General features: G+C 40.2%; 1 protein-coding gene across 3 annotated transcripts in view; it reads left to right on the top strand.

The window, feature by feature from the left end:
• LOC122921143 (capping protein, Arp2/3 and myosin-I linker protein 3-like) overlaps nucleotides 1-22185 on the top strand; it is a 782130-nt gene that overhangs the window by 361404 nt on the left and 398541 nt on the right. For all 3 annotated transcript variants that reach the window (XM_044271159.1, XM_044271158.1, XM_044271160.1), the window contains one exon: nucleotides 19942-20028. In XM_044271159.1, the coding sequence (XP_044127094.1) occupies nucleotides 19942-20028 (87 nt within the window). The remainder of the gene's footprint in view (nucleotides 1-19941; nucleotides 20029-22185) is intronic.

The following is a 22185-nucleotide window of genomic DNA, read 5'->3' as shown; positions in this document are numbered from 1 at the left end:
ACATGTCCTACCTCCTCTAAGGGCATTGTCTAAGTGAATACCTCGTTCTTCACAGTACCCCTGATAGTGGGGATAGACTTTCCAGAGGGGAACACAGGTCGCTACCTCTTGAGGAGAATTGGCACACGAGGCAGCTGGTTCAGGCGGACCAGGAGGTACCTGAGCAAGGTACAGACGTAGTCAGCAGGCCGAGTCATAACCAGGAGCAACAGTGCAGGAATGAAGGATGAGGCAGAGGAAAAAATCACGCAAGCAATAGATCAGGGCAGGCGGCACAGGTATAGGTCATACAATCCAGCTCGGAAACAGGAGAGTCAAGGCAAACAGACAGGGATCAAAGAGGTAGCGGAGTCCAGAAACACAAGCATGGGTCAGGTACACAGGAACACAAGCAGAGAATTCAGAAACCTTTGCAGGAAACAAGGACCTTGACACTCAGTCATCTGGGAAGGGGGCTGAGCCACTTATATATGTGCAGGAGGGCTAGGATTGGTCAGCGAGGTCACATGATCTACCCCATAAAGCACAGGAAGTGACACGTGCCAGCCCTTAATGAAATACTGCAGTGAACAAGCAGCAAGCATTCTATGGCCAGGGCTGAAAGGAAATCGTGGAGTGGATCCCAGAACAAATAGCACCAACAAAGACAGAGCTCAGGAATGCAGCAGTGAATGGGGAAGCACTAGCAGCAGATCACAGCTGAACACTACGCCCGGGACTGCGGCAGTAAGCAGGGGAACAGTGCGCATGGCAGCCACTGTTACAGTAAAAAAAATAAAGCAGTGTAAATCTGATGGTTATCAATATTTACACCAGCTTAGCAAGTTTTAAGCAAAAGTTCTGTTCTGGCCCTTTGTTGACATGCAGTTGCAGAGCTGTGGTGGAGTGTAACAACAATCTCTGAAGTTTTCCTTATGAATATGTATGGATGACAACAAAGACTGCCTTTCCCTCCACCTGCTCTGCAAAGGAAGTCAATAAAATTGCTGCCATGTTTGCAGTCTGACTGCTGGTATGTTGTATGTGTGGGACCACAAGCACCAGCTGTTCTTGTACAATGCTCTTCACAGCCAGCCGTAGACTACAGAGGAGAGAACTCCAGTATTTATAAGCTGTATGTCTGCAGGGTGAGGCGCGAGGGAAGATCCTGTGCACAGCATTTATCTCTTCAGTGCCTTGAGAAAAGGAAACCTTGCAGCTGCCCTGTACCTGAGGCAGAGCCTCCAACCCTGTGCTGCTTCTGCTATAAGGGGTTAAACCTTGCTGAAAAATTACAGGGGGGACACAGGGCAGACCACTAAGCCAGCAGGTTGGTAGTGAAGGGGGCATGGCTTGTTGCTCCAACCAGCACAGCCCATAGTGACGTTCCGTGCACAGAGGCAGATCTGCTCCCTCAGGCTTGTGCACAGAATGTCATCAGAGCAGGGAAAATAACTTCAACCCACAAAAATGTGAAAAAAAGATGAGACAACTGTGCATTAATTTGAATAGATATCTACCACATCACATCTCGCTATAAAAATTAGTGCATACTACATCCCTATATGAATACATACACATTGCTCTACGATTCCCTATAAACTTTATCACCTCAAAAACAGTTTAATTTTCCAATCTATGTTTAGATGCCCCAATTCTTTTCATGCTTTATACCTTACACATGGAAGAAAGGGCAAAGGTCCTTTTAGATCTCTGATATATTATTCTAGGGGTTGTAGGGAAATATGAGTCAGATAATTTTAACAGATTAAAACTTTTAATCTGTTAAGGAATATTCCTAATGTAATATGCACCTGTTAAAACAGGTAGATTTCTCTTTTTCATTCCTAATCTAACCATGTCGATTTTGTACTTTTTAATCTCCCTTCAATCCATTCCAATCCTTTCTATTTTTCCCTAGACTGTCCCTTTAACACTAGAATTGTTGCTTGTGCCTCTGCCAGAAACCCACCCAGAAACCCATCAGGAGGTCAACACTGTATGGCATCGGCTCGTTCTGCCCAGGCTTCTTCCTGCTGCTGCCACCCCTGATTGGCTGATGCGGCTGTATGCCATCCTCTGAGCAATCCCCTCCACTTCCTCCCAGTGTCATGTGACCATACCTCTTTTTTTCGCCCCTCGTGGTTTGTTCCTGGCAAGTCTCACCGTAAAAATGGTGCTGGATGCCATTTTACACAATTCATCCTAAACTAAACCAAAATCTTTGGATTGGTTTTGAGGATAAAGTTTTGTGAAATTTGTTTCGAATCTATTTGCTTATCTGCTTACTCAAGATCTGTGTGAGCTCCCTCCCTTACAATGGTATCATCAATATATCTTTGGTATATTTTTAAATTGTCCCTGTATTATTTTTTTTTAGTAACTAGTTTTATTGAAGTTTAACAAGAGGTATTAGACATTACGATGCAAAGCTGACACAACCCGCGCAGGGGATTTCCGAGCTTCATAGCATAATAAAACATGACATATTAGTGGAGAGTGAGTACATAATACATACATTATCAGATCAATAGTTACATTGAGGCCTACATCCGAGCCTTTTATTCGGAGACCATTCAGAGCTCAAGGGTCCACAATTCAGTGAGATACTACGGTCTGAACCCCTCCGACACAAAGTACATGTGTACAGGGTGTAAGGTCTGAGAAGAAGAGCACCATTCCCCTCATACCTTTTGAAACTTCTGCCTTTTGGCACTTTCTGTGTGTGTAAACTACTTTTTCCACGGAAACTGCATGGTTGACCAGTGCCTTTCACTGACTAACTGAAGGCCTCCTGTCCGCCATTCACCTCAGAGCTACTGCTTTCCTAGCCAGGAACAGGACCTCCCCCAGGAACACTCTCTGATGATGCGTCCACTGCTCCTCATCTAACTTTCCAAGGATACATATTTGGGGGCAGTAGAGGAAAGTTCAAAAAATGGCTCCAGCACCGCAATGTATGGTGTGAAAATCCCGGTCTTTATTGACACCATGAAATCCAGGTGAGTACAGCAATAAATAACAAACACCAGTGATCCCAGGGGCCCCGGATCTACGCGTTTCGAACTGTTAGGTTCTTAGTCATGATCCTAAGTGTCTTCCATGTTCGAAGCCTTATAAACTATCCGTCCGCCATTATCCCCTCCTAGTAAGGGAGGAGTATAGTGGAACAGGGCGGGCAGCAGAATCGGCCAGGTCCATGGGAGACACCTGTGTAAACCCAATCATAAGTAACAAAGTTTAAACCCCGCAAACACATATTATAAATCATATAAAAGAGTATATACACATATAAGACCTCTTACTATAGATAACTAATATAAAATCTTCTGTTGGTTGTCTCTCCAAGCATGCTTAATAAGATGTTCCTATTCATCATGAATTATACATCAGCAGACATGATATTCAGAAATCAAATACAAAAATCAAAAACCAAAACCCAAAGATAACTGCAAAGATCCCTGAGTCTTGGTCAGTGTCCAAAAAGCAGCAAATGGTCACATTTTACTGGAATATCCCATTTGTGTCATATATTTCTTTGATGTTCGTCCTTTCGTTTTGTTCATCCGTTGTATTGGAATTGAGTGTTTAATTTTCTTCATTAAGCTCAAAAAAACGCATTATGTGAACTAGGACCAAATGGGAGAAAAAGAAACCGCTTTTATCGGATGTGACATATTAAGTAATTAGTCCATATAACTAAACTAAAAGTGTATCGCATATCATGGGATCGGTTATTTAATAAATCTCCATAATGCATGCATTAATATAAAGTACATGTGTGTGGAGAGAGCAGATCATCTAATATAATAATAAAATTATTGCGGCAAAAAAAAAAAAAAAATTGTCATAACAGCAGATATATATGACAGTAATTCCACATGCCTATCCATTTTGCATATGCACACCATGGGCAAATTGTTGTAATATGTAAACTAGTATCCTGTTGTTGTAAGGATTTTTTCTTTTTTCAATTTTCAAAGACACACTGGATTATTATATTTGATCCTACATATTATCTATATCCATGTCCTATTTCTAGGACATGGACTATCTGTGCATAGAGCTTTGTTTTTTGGGGGAGGAACTTGAAGCAACAAATCTAGGAATCAAAGAGAACCCAAAATTCCGGCAATTCAAAACCGCACATGTGTTAAAACTATATTCCAATCCCGCCTTTATTAGACAGATGTACATTGTTCACTTAATATACAGAAGGGTATAAGGAGAGAAGAAAAACTTTTTCATCCCCCCTATACCTCCTATTATAAAATCAATCGGTGTGAACAATGTCGGTCACATGTGCGGCTTTGATTCCAGACCCGTAGCCTACTGTTCATTACAATATTACTGATTATCATTGTCTACCCTTGGTTTGACATGATGGTATATTAGTAAGGAGGAAAGACACCCTCAGAAGAAGAAAAAAGAAAGAAAGAGAAGACCTTAGCGGTTAAAAAGAAACATATAAATATATATGTTAGGTTAAAAATAATGGCCAATCCTACTTGTGCTGCAAATTCTTATCAGTATAAGTACATTAGTTCCCTTTTGAGATTGAGCCCCAGAGGATGTCTCGTGCTCAATCTCCAGATCCAGAATGCTTCTCTTAGAAAGATTTTTTGTTTCAGGTCTCCACCTCTTTTTGGTAATGTAACCCGTTCAAAGGCAAATGTGCTGAGATTGTCTACATTACGTCCATGCACATTTATGAAATGTTTGGCCGCATTCGATATACCTGTTGCTGTTGGATTACGGATGTAATTGAGATGTTCTCTCAGTCTATCCTTGAACTTTCTGCTTGTGCAGCCTACATATATTAAATCACACAATGTGCATGTAATAATGTAGACAACCCCAACTGTATCGCAGTTTATGTAGCTCCTGATGGGGAACCCTTCTGAGTGGGTTGAATTAAAGAATTCCTTGGTGTTGATGGTAAATTTACATGTTATACATCTGTTATTCCCACATTTGGAAAAGCCTGTATATTTTAACCACGTGGGTGGATCTTTGGCTTGAATTGGACTATACATGGATGGTGAAAGTAATTTGCCTAAGTTTCCGGGTCTTTTTGAGACCACGCGGCATCCATTTTGTAAGATTTCTCTAAGAATATTGTCCTCATACAGGATTGGAAGGAATTTTTTAATAATTTTCTTAATTTCAGGAAATTGTTTGCTGTAGGTTAAGACTAGTGTCGGTACGTATTCATCCGTCCGAACCTTTGTAGATGGAGTGTGCGTTTTACTAGAATCATCTTTTTTCCTTTCATCCTGTAGAGGGCACTCATATCCAATAGGAAATCTATTAGATTTGTGTTTAGTCATAAGTCCTAATAGGTCTGTTCTTGATTTATTTTTTGCTATTTTTAGACCTCTATGTAGCATCCAATGTGGGTAACCTCGCTTTTTTAAACGGGCCCAGATGTTAGCACATTCACCAAAGAAAGCTACATCCGTGCTACAATTTCTTCTTGCTCTTATGAACTCCCCCACTGGAATGCTCTTAATTGTGTGCAGTGGGTGGTGGCTATTCGCCTTTAGGATAGTGTTGCCAGACACCTCTTTACGATATGTCTCTGTCATCACTATACGACCTGGTTTTCCAGTCAACTTTAGATCTAAAAAATTGATACTTTCAGGTTGGTGGAAACAAGTAAATTTTAAATTGTATCTATTGTGATTCAAATAATCTATAAAGCCCGGTATGGCAGACACATCGCCACTCCATATGAGTAACAAGTCGTCGATGTATCTGCCATACCAGGCAAGAGAACCAGAATAGGGACCATCCACTGAATATATATACTTTTCTTCCCAGAAAGCCATCGATAAGTTGGCCAAAGATGGGGAGAATTTAGCTCCCATCGAGACCCCTGAGGTCTGAACATAAAAGGTTTCATCAAATGTGAAGTAATTATGTGTTAGGAGATAAACTGTGATCTCCAACACATAATCAATGAACACATCTGAGAAACTACTATATCTATGAAGGTTATATTCCAATGCCAGCGAGGCAAAATGGTGGGGAATGGACGGGTACAGTGCTACAACATCCAGGGTGACCCATGTATATGTATTTGACCACATGCAATTATGCATGTATTTTAATACATCGGTGGTATCCTTGATGTATCCTGGTAGTCTTTTCACTAGTGGTTGCAGCACTGAATCCAACCACTCACCCAATTTCTCGTTTAGCGATCCGATGCCTGATATTATGGGTCGTAGAGGGGGAGGATTCATCCCCTTGTGTATTTTGGGGAGGGCGTGGATGATAGGAGTTATTGGATATTGTACATTTAGAAAGTCCACTTCTTTTTGTGTTAGATGACCCTTGTCTAAACCCTTATTTAAAATGGAGGACAATTCCTGTTTGTATATAGTAAGGGGGTTACTTTTTAAGATGCTATATGTGGTGGTGTCAGACAACATCTCAAGCATCTGGGAATGATAACATGCTTTGTCAAGCACCACCACTGAGCCTCCCTTGTCCGCCATTTTAATAATAAGGTCTTTTTTATCTTCCAACTCTTTTAGTGCCGTTTTCTGTTTGTAATTCAAATTACATTCTCTATTTAAACGGATATTACTCTGTATTTTATGCAATTCGCCCTCTACTGCATCCTGAAAGATATCCATACTGTCAGTACGAAATTTGGTTGGATAATATTTACTATTAGGGGTTACAAATCTGTGCTGTGTATATTGTTCACATGGATCCCCGTTATCCACCTGTAGGTCCATAAGACATAATAAAGATTGCTGTTCTTTAAATGACATATTACAGAACTCATTATTATATTTATATTCACATATGTCACTAATAGGATCCTGTTGTGGTAAGGGGGATTCATGGAAACATCTCCTTAATGTTAGATTCCTCACAAACTTGTTCACCTGTAAAATAGTTATAAACGGGTCAAAGTTGTTAGTTGGTACAAAATTTAAACCTAAAGAAAGTACATCATTTTGTTCATCTGTTAATCCCTGGCTAGATAGATTCACAACATCTAGAAGTTGTATATTATTATCACAACCCACATTTATTTTTTGCGCAAGCGGGTCGACATCTGGTACGGTTTTTTTGTGCTTGCGGCCCCCCCTTCTATATCGTTTTTTGATTGTCCCGATTTATCTCTGTTACTTCTATTCTTCTGATAGTAAGAGGGTTTAACCTGCTGTGAGTTGTGGATATCGGAATCCTCCTGGGTTGTTTCATCCACTGATTCACATGATTCTGAAGTTTCTAAATCAGAGTTACTGAAACTAACTCTCCTTGAAGTGTCCGGTTTATTTATTCTTTTGTTATTTTTCGCATATTTTTTATTGTTGTTGTTATACTTTTTCTTCAGGATGGACTTTGGTGTACTGTACGGGTTATCTCTCCTTCCCCACTCATACACCTGGTTGTTTTTGTAGTCGTGGAGGTCTCTTTGGAATTTACGGTGCTTTGTTTCCATTATACTGTCCTCCATAACTTTAATGGATGTCATCATTTCCTCCTCTCTTCTGGAAAAATCTTCTGATGTTTTATATTTGCTCAGAGTCTCTTTACATGTATTAATTTCTGCTTGTATGTTGACGAGTCTTTCGCCTTCGTGCTCTATAATTAGAGACATCAACTGAAGTGAACAGGAGCTTAGTATTTGGTTCCAGCTTGATACAAAGGATTCTGAGAAGACCGTGGTTGGGACCTTTTTTAGTCTTAGGCCCCGTGGTATCATGGCTTTTTCAACATATTTTGTAAGGGTCGTTTGGTCCCACCAGATTTTGGTCTCATGTATTAAAAGTTTCTCCAGTTCTTGTAGCTCGGAGTCAGCATTGCTCCCGTCAGTTGATGTAAATTCATGTGCCGAAAAGACTTGATCAGCTTTGGATTTCCGGTCGGAATAAGCAGCATAAGCCATGATTAGTTAGGGGTCCCTGGGGTTGGTGTTGTCGCTGTCTTCGGGAAATATAAATAGTCCACATACAATAATATGGACGGAATGGTCAAAACTCGGTGAGCACGAGCGCTTGAACAATATAGTTTGAAAGAAAGGGGGTTGTAGCCAGCTCACCTCATCGTCTTGCAGCAGTGCACGGGGCGGACTCAAGCCGGTCCCTGGTCAGTAGAGGAAAGTTCAAAAAATTGCTCCAGCACCGCAATGTATGGTGTGAAAATCCCGGTCTTTATTGACACCATGAAATCCAGGTGAGTACAGCAATAAATAACAAACACCAGTGATCCCAGGAGCCCCGGATCTACGCGTTTCGAACTGTTAGGTTCTTAGTCATGATCCTAAGTGTCTTCCATGTTCGAAGCCTTATAAACTATCCGTCCGCCATTATCCCCTCCTAGTAAGGGAGGAGTATAGTGGAACAGGGCGGGCAGCAGAATCGGCCAGGTCCATGGGAGACACCTGTGTAAACCCAATCATAAGTAACAAAGTTTAAACCCCGCAAACACATATTATAAATCATATAAAAGAGTATATACACATATAAGACCTCTTACTATAGATAACTAATATAAAATCTTCTGTTGGTTGTCTCTCCAAGCATGCTTAATAAGATGTTCCTATTCATCATGAATTATACATCAGCAGACATGATATTCAGAAATCAAATACAAAAATCAAAAACCAAAACCCAAAGATAACTGCAAAGATCCCTGAGTCTTGGTCAGTGTCCAAAAAGCAGCAAATGGTCACATTTTACTGGAATATCCCATTTGTGTCATATATTTCTTTGATGTTCGTCCTTTCGTTTTGTTCATCCGTTGTATTGGAATTGAGTGTTTAATTTTCTTCATTAAGCTCAAAAAAACGCATTATGTGAACTAGGACCAAATGGGAGAAAAAGAAACCGCTTTTATCGGATGTGACATATTAAGTAATTAGTCCATATAACTAAACTAAAAGTGTATCGCATATCATGGGATCGGTTATTTAATAAATCTCCATAATGCATGCATTAATATAAAGTACATGTGTGTGGAGAGAGCAGATCATCTAATATAATAATAAAATTATTGCGGCAAAAAAAAAAACAAAATTGTCATAACAGCAGATATATATGACAGTAATTCCACATGCCTATCCATTTTGCATATGCACACCATGGGCAAATTGTTGTAATATGTAAACTAGTATCCTGTTGTTGTAAGGATTTTTTCTTTTTTCAATTTTCAAAGACACACTGGATTATTATATTTGATCCTACATATTATCTATATCCATGTCCTATTTCTAGGACATGGACTATCTGTGCATAGAGCTTTGTTTTTTGGGGGAGGAACTTGAAGCAACAAATCTAGGAATCAAAGAGAACCCAAAATTCCGGCAATTCAAAACCGCACATGTGTTAAAACTATATTCCAATCCCGCCTTTATTAGACAGATGTACATTGTTCACTTAATATACAGAAGGGTATAAGGAGAGAAGAAAAACTTTTTCATCCCCCCTATACCTCCTATTATAAAATCAATCGGTGTGAACAATGTCGGTCACATGTGCGGCTTTGATTCCAGACCCGTAGCCTACTGTTCATTACAATATTACTGATTATCATTGTCTACCCTTGGTTTGACATGATGGTATATTAGTAAGGAGGAAAGACACCCTCAGAAGAAGAAAAAAGAAAGAAAGAGAAGACCTTAGCGGTTAAAAAGAAACATATAAATATATATGTTAGGTTAAAAATAATGGCCAATCCTACTTGTGCTGCAAATTCTTATCAGTATAAGTACATTAGTTCCCTTTTGAGAAGTTTTGAGAAGTTTTTCTTCTCTCCTTATACCCTTCTGTATATTAAGTGAACAATGTACATCTGTCTAATAAAGGCGGGATTGGAATATAGTTTTAACACATGTGCGGTTTTGAATTGCCGGAATTTTGGGTTCTCTTTGATTCCTAGATTTGTTGCTTCAAGTTCCTCCCCCAAAAAACAAAGCTCTATGCACAGATAGTCCATGTCCTAGAAATAGGACATGGATATAGATAATATGTAGGATCAAATATAATAATCCAGTGTGTCTTTGAAAATTGAAAAAAGAAAAAATCCTTACAACAACAGGATACTAGTTTACATATTACAACAATTTGCCCATGGTGTGCATATGCAAAATGGATAGGCATGTGGAATTACTGTCATATATATCTGCTGTTATGACAATTTTTTTTTTTTTTTTGCCGCAATAATTTTATTATTATATTAGATGATCTGCTCTCTCCACACACATGTACTTTATATTAATGCATGCATTATGGAGATTTATTAAATAACCGATCCCATGATATGCGATACACTTTTAGTTTAGTTATATGGACTAATTACTTAATATGTCACATCCGATAAAAGCGGTTTCTTTTTCTCCCATTTGGTCCTAGTTCACATAATGCGTTTTTTTGAGCTTAATGAAGAAAATTAAACACTCAATTCCAATACAACGGATGAACAAAACGAAAGGACGAACATCAAAGAAATATATGACACAAATGGGATATTCCAGTAAAATGTGACCATTTGCTGCTTTTTGGACACTGACCAAGACTCAGGGATCTTTGCAGTTATCTTTGGGTTTTGGTTTTTGATTTTTGTATTTGATTTCTGAATATCATGTCTGCTGATGTATAATTCATGATGAATAGGAACATCTTATTAAGCATGCTTGGAGAGACAACCAACAGAAGATTTTATATTAGTTATCTATAGTAAGAGGTCTTATATGTGTATATACTCTTTTATATGATTTATAATATGTGTTTGCGGGGTTTAAACTTTGTTACTTATGATTGGGTTTACACAGGTGTCTCCCATGGACCTGGCCGATTCTGCTGCCCGCCCTGTTCCACTATACTACTCCCTTACTAGGAGGGGATAATGGCGGACGGATAGTTTATAAGGCTTCGAACATGGAAGACACTTAGGATCATGACTAAGAACCTAACAGTTCGAAACGCGTAGATCCGGGGCTCCTGGGATCACTGGTGTTTGTTATTTATTGCTGTACTCACCTGGATTTCATGGTGTCAATAAAGACCGGGATTTTCACACCATACATTGCGGTGCTGGAGCAATTTTTTGAACTTTCCTCTACTGACCAGGGACCGGCTTGAGTCCGCCCCGTGCACTGCTGCAAGACGATGAGGTGAGCTGGCTACAACCCCCTTTCTTTCAAACTATATTGTTCAAGCGCTCGTGCTCACCGAGTTTTGACCATTCCGTCCATATTATTGTATGTGGACTATTTATATTTCCCGAAGACAGCGACAACACCAACCCCAGGGACCCCTAACTAATCATGGCTTATGCTGCTTATTCCGACCGGAAATCCAAAGCTGATCAAGTCTTTTCGGCACATGAATTTACATCAACTGACGGGAGCAATGCTGACTCCGAGCTACAAGAACTGGAGAAACTTTTAATACATGAGACCAAAATCTGGTGGGACCAAACGACCCTTACAAAATATATTGAAAAAGTCATGATACCACGGGGCCTAAGACTAAAAAAGGTCCCAACCACGGTCTTCTCAGAATCCTTTGTATCAAGCTGGAACCAAATACTAAGCTCCTGTTCACTTCAGTTGATGTCTCTAATTATAGAGCACGAAGGCGAAAGACTCGTCAACATACAAGCAGAAATTAATACATGTAAAGAGACTCTGAGCAAATATAAAACATCAGAAGATTTTTCCAGAAGAGAGGAGGAAATGATGACATCCATTAAAGTTATGGAGGACAGTATAATGGAAACAAAGCACCGTAAATTCCAAAGAGACCTCCACGACTACAAAAACAACCAGGTGTATGAGTGGGGAAGGAGAGATAACCCGTACAGTACACCAAAGTCCATCCTGAAGAAAAAGTATAACAACAACAATAAAAAATATGCGAAAAATAACAAAAGAATAAATAAACCGGACACTTCAAGGAGAGTTAGTTTCAGTAACTCTGATTTAGAAACTTCAGAATCATGTGAATCAGTGGATGAAACAACCCAGGAGGATTCCGATATCCACAACTCACAGCAGGTTAAACCCTCTTACTATCAGAAGAATAGAAGTAACAGAGATAAATCGGGACAATCAAAAAACGATATAGAAGGGGGGGCCGCAAGCACAAAAAAACCGTACCAGATGTCGACCCGCTTGCGCAAAAAATAAATGTGGGTTGTGATAATAATATACAACTTCTAGATGTTGTGAATCTATCTAGCCAGGGATTAACAGATGAACAAAATGATGTACTTTCTTTAGGTTTAAATTTTGTACCAACTAACAACTTTGACCCGTTTATAACTATTTTACAGGTGAACAAGTTTGTGAGGAATCTAACATTAAGGAGATGTTTCCATGAATCCCCCTTACCACAACAGGATCCTATTAGTGACATATGTGAATATAAATATAATAATGAGTTCTGTAATATGTCATTTAAAGAACAGCAATCTTTATTATGTCTTATGGACCTACAGGTGGATAACGGGGATCCATGTGAACAATATACACAGCACAGATTTGTAACCCCTAATAGTAAATATTATCCAACCAAATTTCGTACTGACAGTATGGATATCTTTCAGGATGCAGTAGAGGGCGAATTGCATAAAATACAGAGTAATATCCGTTTAAATAGAGAATGTAATTTGAATTACAAACAGAAAACGGCACTAAAAGAGTTGGAAGATAAAAAAGACCTTATTATTAAAATGGCGGACAAGGGAGGCTCAGTGGTGGTGCTTGACAAAGCATGTTATCATTCCCAGATGCTTGAGATGTTGTCTGACACCACCACATATAGCATCTTAAAAAGTAACCCCCTTACTATATACAAACAGGAATTGTCCTCCATTTTAAATAAGGGTTTAGACAAGGGTCATCTAACACAAAAAGAAGTGGACTTTCTAAATGTACAATATCCAATAACTCCTATCATCCACGCCCTCCCCAAAATACACAAGGGGATGAATCCTCCCCCTCTACGACCCATAATATCAGGCATCGGATCGCTAAACGAGAAATTGGGTGAGTGGTTGGATTCAGTGCTGCAACCACTAGTGAAAAGACTACCAGGATACATCAAGGATACCACCGATGTATTAAAATACATGCATAATTGCATGTGGTCAAATACATATACATGGGTCACCCTGGATGTTGTAGCACTGTACCCGTCCATTCCCCACCATTTTGCCTCGCTGGCATTGGAATATAACCTTCATAGATATAGTAGTTTCTCAGATGTGTTCATTGATTATGTGTTGGAGATCACAGTTTATCTCCTAACACATAATTACTTCACATTTGATGAAACCTTTTATGTTCAGACCTCAGGGGTCTCGATGGGAGCTAAATTCTCCCCATCTTTGGCCAACTTATCGATGGCTTTCTGGGAAGAAAAGTATATATATTCAGTGGATGGTCCCTATTCTGGTTCTCTTGCCTGGTATGGCAGATACATCGACGACTTGTTACTCATATGGAGTGGCGATGTGTCTGCCATACCGGGCTTTATAGATTATTTGAATCACAATAGATACAATTTAAAATTTACTTGTTTCCACCAACCTGAAAGTATCAATTTTTTAGATCTAAAGTTGACTGGAAAACCAGGTCGTATAGTGATGACAGAGACATATCGTAAAGAGGTGTCTGGCAACACTATCCTAAAGGCGAATAGCCACCACCCACTGCACACAATTAAGAGCATTCCAGTGGGGGAGTTCATAAGAGCAAGAAGAAATTGTAGCACGGATGTAGCTTTCTTTGGTGAATGTGCTAACATCTGGGCCCGTTTAAAAAAGCGAGGTTACCCACATTGGATGCTACATAGAGGTCTAAAAATAGCAAAAAATAAATCAAGAACAGACCTATTAGGACTTATGACTAAACACAAATCTAATAGATTTCCTATTGGATATGAGTGCCCTCTACAGGATGAAAGGAAAAAAGATGATTCTAGTAAAACGCACACTCCATCTACAAAGGTTCGGACGGATGAATACGTACCGACACTAGTCTTAACCTACAGCAAACAATTTCCTGAAATTAAGAAAATTATTAAAAAATTCCTTCCAATCCTGTATGAGGACAATATTCTTAGAGAAATCTTACAAAATGGATGCCGCGTGGTCTCAAAAAGACCCGGAAACTTAGGCAAATTACTTTCACCATCCATGTATAGTCCAATTCAAGCCAAAGATCCACCCACGTGGTTAAAATATACAGGCTTTTCCAAATGTGGGAATAACAGATGTATAACATGTAAATTTACCATCAACACCAAGGAATTCTTTAATTCAACCCACTCAGAAGGGTTCCCCATCAGGAGCTACATAAACTGCGATACAGTTGGGGTTGTCTACATTATTACATGCACATTGTGTGATTTAATATATGTAGGCTGCACAAGCAGAAAGTTCAAGGATAGACTGAGAGAACATCTCAATTACATCCGTAATCCAACAGCAACAGGTATATCGAATGCGGCCAAACATTTCATAAATGTGCATGGACGTAATGTAGACAATCTCAGCACATTTGCCTTTGAACGGGTTACATTACCAAAAAGAGGTGGAGACCTGAAACAAAAAATCTTTCTAAGAGAAGCATTCTGGATCTGGAGATTGAGCACGAGACATCCTCTGGGGCTCAATCTCAAAAGGGAACTAATGTACTTATACTGATAAGAATTTGCAGCACAAGTAGGATTGGCCATTATTTTTAACCTAACATATATATTTATATGTTTCTTTTTAACCGCTAAGGTCTTCTCTTTCTTTCTTTTTTCTTCTTCTGAGGGTGTCTTTCCTCCTTACTAATATACCATCATGTCAAACCAAGGGTAGACAATGATAATCAGTAATATTGTAATGAACAGTAGGCTACGGGTCTGGAATCAAAGCCGCACATGTGACCGACATTGTTCACACCGATTGATTTTATAATAGGAGGTATAGGGGGGATGAAAAAGTTTTTCTTCTCTCCTTATACCCTTCTGTATATTAAGTGAACAATGTACATCTGTCTAATAAAGGCGGGATTGGAATATAGTTTTAACACATGTGCGGTTTTGAATTGCCGGAATTTTGGGTTCTCTTTGATTCCTAGATTTGTTGCTTCAAGTTCCTCCCCCAAAAAACAAAGCTCTATGCACAGATAGTCCATGTCCTAGAAATAGGACATGGATATAGATAATATGTAGGATCAAATATAATAATCCAGTGTGTCTTTGAAAATTGAAAAAAGAAAAAATCCTTACAACAACAGGATACTAGTTTACATATTACAACAATTTGCCCATGGTGTGCATATGCAAAATGGATAGGCATGTGGAATTACTGTCATATATATCTGCTGTTATGACAATTTTTTTTTTTTTTTTGCCGCAATAATTTTATTATTATATTAGATGATCTGCTCTCTCCACACACATGTACTTTATATTAATGCATGCATTATGGAGATTTATTAAATAACCGATCCCATGATATGCGATACACTTTTAGTTTAGTTATATGGACTAATTACTTAATATGTCACATCCGATAAAAGCGGTTTCTTTTTCTCCCATTTGGTCCTAGTTCACATAATGCGTTTTTTTGAGCTTAATGAAGAAAATTAAACACTCAATTCCAATACAACGGATGAACAAAACGAAAGGACGAACATCAAAGAAATATATGACACAAATGGGATATTCCAGTAAAATGTGACCATTTTCTGCTTTTTGGACACTGACCAAGACTCAGGGATCTTTGCAGTTATCTTTGGGTTTTGGTTTTTGATTTTTGTATTTGATTTCTGAATATCATGTCTGCTGATGTATAATTCATGATGAATAGGAACATCTTATTAAGCATGCTTGGAGAGACAACCAACAGAAGATTTTATATTAGTTATCTATAGTAAGAGGTCTTATATGTGTATATACTCTTTTATATGATTTATAATATGTGTTTGCGGGGTTTAAACTTTGTTACTTATGATTGGGTTTACACAGGTGTCTCCCATGGACCTGGCCGATTCTGCTGCCCGCCCTGTTCCACTATACTCCTCCCTTACTAGGAGGGGATAATGGCGGACGGATAGTTTATAAGGCTTCGAACATGGAAGACACTTAGGATCATGACTAAGAACCTAACAGTTCGAAACGCGTAGATCCGGGGCTCCTGGGATCACTGGTGTTTGTTATTTATTGCTGTACTCACCTGGATTTCATGGTGTCAATAAAGACCGGGATTTTCACACCATACATTGCGGTGCTGGAGCAATTTTTTGAACTTTCCTCTACTGACCAGGGACCGGCTTGAGTCCGCCCCGTGCACTGCTGCAAGACGATGAGGTGAGCTGGCTACAACCCCCTTTCTTTCAAACTATATTTGGGGGCACACTGGTATCAGAGTTGGAACCATTACCGATATGACATCTATCACACTCCTCCAAAAGGCCTGCAAGTGATCACACTCCCAAATCAAATGCCAAAAGTCCGCCCCCGGTTTGTGGCACTTATGACATCTACTGTGGGACAGTCTTCCCATTTTGTACAGTCTAGTGGGGGACAGATAGCTTCTGTGCAGTATAATATAGCCTATTATTAATCGATGGGAAGACCCTAGTAGGAGTCAGCAAGGCCTCCTCCCAGTCCTCCGCTGTAAGTGTAGGTATGGAGACTTTCCACCACTCCTCCACCACAAGGGGTTGGAGCAACTTCCAGCCTCCGAGTAAATGTGTATACAGCACAGATATGATCCCCCTAGGTCCTTGGGATCTCAGTACTCCTATCAAGGGAAACTTGGAGATGCTGCGGTCTGCACCCCGGAACTGGGCTCCAAGGGCATGTCTTAATTGAAGATAGCGATAGAAGAGGGTGCGAGGTATCCCAAACTTCCCCTGAATCTGCTGAAAAAAGCACAGTACACCTCCCTCGTAGAGGTCCTCCAGGGTGGTGACCCCTCTCTGTCTCCAGTCAGCAGAGCCCTCCAAGTCTGCCAGGTGTGGGAACATGGGATTATCCCAGAGTGGGGCGGCATCAGGCACATCTTTAAATGACTTCAATTTAGCAGCATTCCACACCTGGTTGGCCAGTTTGTATATAGGGAGTAGTCTCCCAGGTAGTGAGCGCGGGCTCTCTAACACCGGCCATAAGTGGGCAATTGGAGGTGCTCCTTCAACCAATACTCCGGTCCAGGTAAGTCCCCCAGTGTTACCCATGAGGATGTATACTTCAACTGACCAGCAATGTAATGCAAGAAAAATTCAGGCAGGGCGACTGTTAATGAGTGCAAGTGGTCGAAGAAGGCTTTGGGCACCGAAGTACATGCATGCGCCAGGAGGTAAAGACCTTTCGGAAGTAGTATCATCTTGACTTAGTTTAATTTTCCCATTACTGACAATGGCAGAGACTTCCACGTTTTAAACTTATCAATAAATAGTAGCTCCAAGGGGTCTATATTCCAAACCATTGACATGGCGGAGTCCCTGGTGATTACAATACCTAGGTATTTGAAGTTGGCTACAACAGGCAAATTTTGGAACCTTGGTGGCCAGTAATGTGACCATAGAGGCATAATGGCAGATTTCGTCCAGTTTATGTGTAAGCCCGAGTATGTGCCGAACTTCTCTATCACGGCTATTGCACCTGGAAGAGTACGTTCAGACTCAGCCATAAACAGAAGGAGATCATCAGCATATAGGCCTATTCTTTCCTCCCTATTCCCCATGGACACTCCCAAGTAGGACCCATCCTGTCTGATCCTCAAGGCCAGGTGTTCTATTGCTACCACGAATAACAGTGGGGATAGAGGGCAACTGTGCCTGGTACCCCTGTGAAGTGTAAAGGATTCAGATTGCATTCCGTTGACAAGTATATTAGCCATAGGTCTCTGATATAAGATTTCTACCCATCTCACAAACTTAGGGCCAAAACCAAAGTTCTCTAAGATCTGTAACAGGAAGGGCCAGTCTACGGAGTCGAAGGCCTTGGCTGTGTCCAGGGACGCCAAGGCCCAACATCTCCCCTCTACCGCGCCTATCTGTGCCACAACCTGTGCCCTTCTGACATTGTCAGAAGTCCTTCTGCCCGGAATGAATCCTGCCTGGTCTTGGTGTACAATAGAAGTTATAACTTTATTTAGATGGGTGGCGAGAAGCCTAGTTAAAATCTTATAGTCTAGATTTAATAGTGAAATCGGCTTATAAGAACCACATTCACCCAGGTCTTTATCCGGTTTCAGAATAACTACAATGGTAGCGTCATATCAGGTTTCAGGCAGTTGGTGCCGCTGATGGGAAGCTGAATACAATTTAAGGAGTTGAGGCCCTAGAATATCTATGTATCTGGAGTACACCTCCACAGGGATCCCTTCAGGTCCCAGCGCCTTCCCAGCAGGCAGATCCTTCACAGCCAGCTGGATCTCCTCCAGGGTTATATCTATGTCTAGAAGGTTTCTGTCCTCCGGACTCAGTTGGGGGTGGGAGACCTCAGATATGTACTCTTGCAGCTTCGGAGCAGTATATTGTGCCGCAGATCTGTACAGAGACCGATAGAAACTTTTAAAGCTGTTCAGGATACCGTCTACCGAGTCCACAACCGGACCTTCAGGGCTCTGCACACGTATGACTGAGGGTGACATAGTTTTAGCTATGTGGGCTAGAAGTCTACATGCCTGATCCCCAGACTCAAAGGACTGTTGCTTCATAAAGAACAACCTGCGCTCGCTCTTTTGAGATGCATCATATATGTTCTACCTCTAGCCATCCACTCTAACCTGTTCGCCTCCGAGGGGTCAGAACAAAACGATGCCTCAGCCTCCCTACATTTTATGTGCAGCTCCATCTCCTTTCGCACAGAATATTTTTTAATGTAAGAGAGGATTTCAAACAGCCTCTCAGGTAGGCTTTTAGAGTATCCCAGAGTAGCAAATCATCTGTCTCTTCACCCTGCATTTCTAGAAATACTTGGAGCTGATCAGGGACCCTGTCGTTGGGGGTCATCAGGGAGAGCCAGAAGGGATGGATTCTCATCTCCCCTTCCCCCTAGAGGTGGCGCTCGGCACTCTCAGTTGTGCCAGTACAGGGGCGTGGTCAGAAGGACCCTGCGGTTTATACTGAATGTCATCCAGATCCAATTTGTCTGAAATATGCACCCGCAGGATTTGAAAATTGTAATAAAGCTGAGAGATGGGGGAGGGTTAGTTATTCTGAAAGCTTGTATCTATCATAGCTAAATGAATGGGACATAGAGAAAGTTGAACGGGACCACAAGTTGTAATTACAGTGTGCTCCATCTACAAAGGAGACAATGTGCAGGTAATTTTGAAGAGGAAGCAGCACTTGCTCAAGCGACCCCTGTTGATCTTATATTGATGACTCATGCTGAGTATATTAAACCACTCCAAAAACCTTTTAAATCTTTCAAAAATGTGTTACTTTTGGCTCAACCCCAAAGCATTACCAAAAATGTATCAGAAATACAAGATTTGTTACAAGGGTTTCATTATTTTAGCCAATATTATTCTATTTATTTGTGTCAGAAAGCTGTCAGAAATATACTGTTAAAGCACACAAACAAATGGCAGGGGGATTTATAATAGAAGCTGTTTTACGTCTATGATATCCCTGTGCACTGCCTGAGGCTGCGCAATATTTATGATGAGGGCGGAGTGCCCCTCATCATAAATTAGGTGCAATATTCGGCAGTCCGTGCACATAAACTGAAATGTACACAAGCCCCTAGCTGGCATAGATTTCAGAAAACGCTTTAAGACCTCTAAGACGTTCACTAATAATAGCTGTATTTAAAAGTAGTTTTCTGAGAGCTGGCCTTTCCAAAAAGTATGCATAATGTTTGATGGAACTAAAAAATCTGTCATAGAAAATCTGGTCTGTATTAAAGGTCGACTTAGGTAGTCTATTGAAGAAGTTTTAGTGTATATATTAAACGGTAATTAAATGTCTTTTTTTTCCATAAGGAATGGCAGCAATTAGCCAACATTTTGAACAACGTCAACAAGTCTTACAACATCTTAGCCTTGCAAGAATTTCAGTAACAGCAAAAGGTAATCAAATTGTTTATATATGTATACAGAATTTTTTTCTTTTTTATGCAAAATAGTTTGGGATCTATTTTTAAATGCTATGGAATGTCACGGTTGTAGATGCATGTATTTCTGTCTGTAATTACCAATAAATAAGTATTGTGTCTAAGGCCTCATGCACACGACAGTAAAAAATGGCCGCCTGATAGCCGCTTGTGTAACGGCCATCACACAACCATTTTTTAGCACCAATATAAGTCTATTGGGCTATTCACATGGCCTTTCTTTTAACAGCCAGTGAATAGCGTCCGTTCAAAAATGGAACATGTTGGCCAGGCAGGCCCCATTGAAACCGTAACCACATGGGAGCCCGCAGTGACGTCACCACGCACAGTGCAGGTCTTTTGGCAGGACCTGTTCAATGAAGAGAGAAGAGACTGCTGCAGCACGAGCAAGTGGATGAGGTGAGTTTTTTTTTTTTTTCAAATCAACCAAAAAAATAACTAGGGGCCTACATTGGGGGCATTTTTATAAGCTGGAGGCAATAAAAAATAGATACACTATGGGGGACATTAATTTAGCTGAGGTCCTAAATGGGGCATTATTAAAGCTGTGGGCAGTATATAAAAATGTGTAACACCATGGGGAACACTACTATAGCTGGGGGCCAAATGGTGGGCATTATTAAAGCTGGGCGCAGTAAGAAAAAAAAATACTTACACTATGGGGGACATTATCTTATCTGGGGGTCTAAATGGGGGAACATTATTAAAGCTGGAGGCAGGATATAAAAAATAGCAACACCATGGGGGACATTATTTTAGCTGGGGGCCAAAATGGGGGCATTATTAAAGCTAGGGGCACTATAGAAAAATTATTTACACTGTGGGGGACATTATTTTAGCTGGGGGCACTATGGGGGACATTATAAGCATCATGGGGAGTCATGAAAAATAGATGCAAAACAGACATTAAAAATAGTGTTGATCGCGAATATTCTAATCGTGAATTTTTATTGCGAATATCGGCACTTTGTGAATTCGCGAAGATGTAGAATATAGTGCTATATATACGTAATCGCGAATATTCTTGATTTTTTTTCATCAGTAACCTCCCTTCTGGCTTGTGGGCCAATGAGAAGGCTGCAATAGCTTTGTCAGAGCTTAGCAACATCCTGAGCAATCAATAGGAAAGTTGCCTACCCCTTACTATATAAGAAACTCCCCAGCAGCTATTTTCTGCAGTTTTTTTGCAGTTCTGAGAGAGAGAACAGTGACATTGCTGTGCTCTCATCTGGATCCTATTCCTTATCCAATTACATTAGATAGTTAGTTAGCTCATATATATAATACAAATAGTGTAGGTTAGATAGTGATATAGTGTAGATCAGTGTTTCCCAACCAGTGTGCCTCCAGCTGTTACAAAACTACAACTCCCAGCATGCCCGCCCAGCCAAATGTTGTCCGGGCATGATGGGAGTTGTAGTTTTGCAACAGCTGGAGGCACACTGGTTGGGAAACACTGGTGTAGATGATAGGTTCCAGTGCAGGGTGTTAGGTAGTGTGATAGGAATTACTGTTTCTCTGCTGTCCATACATACACGCTACAGACATAGTGCTGTGATGTCACAACAATACTTAGTGCACCAATCAGTAATATCTACTCAGACCTGATAAAATGTGAAGTAGCATGTATTATGCAAAAAATATGCGCATCATTAGTCCCGATTTGCGCAGTCACAAAAATAATGACTGGAGATCACGAATTCTAGAATTCTTAAATTTATTGTGAATAGTATGTGAAAAATTCACAAAATATCACAAAAACGAATATTGTCGTGTGCATGTAGCCTAATATTACTGAAATAGAGCTAACTACCCTGTAATTGTGTTTCAATGCAGGCAGATGGGACAAGGCTGCTAATGATGTAATTATAGATCCATGAAATCACTTTCCCACATTAGTGTCCTAGTAAATGGGCACCACTAGGCAGTAGGCACAATTAGGCAGGAGATAACATTTTTAGCTACATAGGTATTATATATATATATATATATATATACACACACACACACTTCATCCAGCCTTCTTCATTACCCAGAAAAAGCTGGCTGAATAACATTTGTGATTCAAACAGTATCAATTGACTAATCAGCTGAAGCAAGAGCCAAAAAAAAC

Source organism: Bufo gargarizans, chromosome 10 (assembly GCF_014858855.1).
Source record: "Bufo gargarizans isolate SCDJY-AF-19 chromosome 10, ASM1485885v1, whole genome shotgun sequence".
Classification (NCBI taxonomy): Eukaryota; Metazoa; Chordata; class Amphibia; order Anura; family Bufonidae; genus Bufo; species Bufo gargarizans.
The sequence above is the reverse complement of the archived record's forward strand: the minus strand, read 5'-3'. Positions and strand labels throughout refer to the sequence as shown.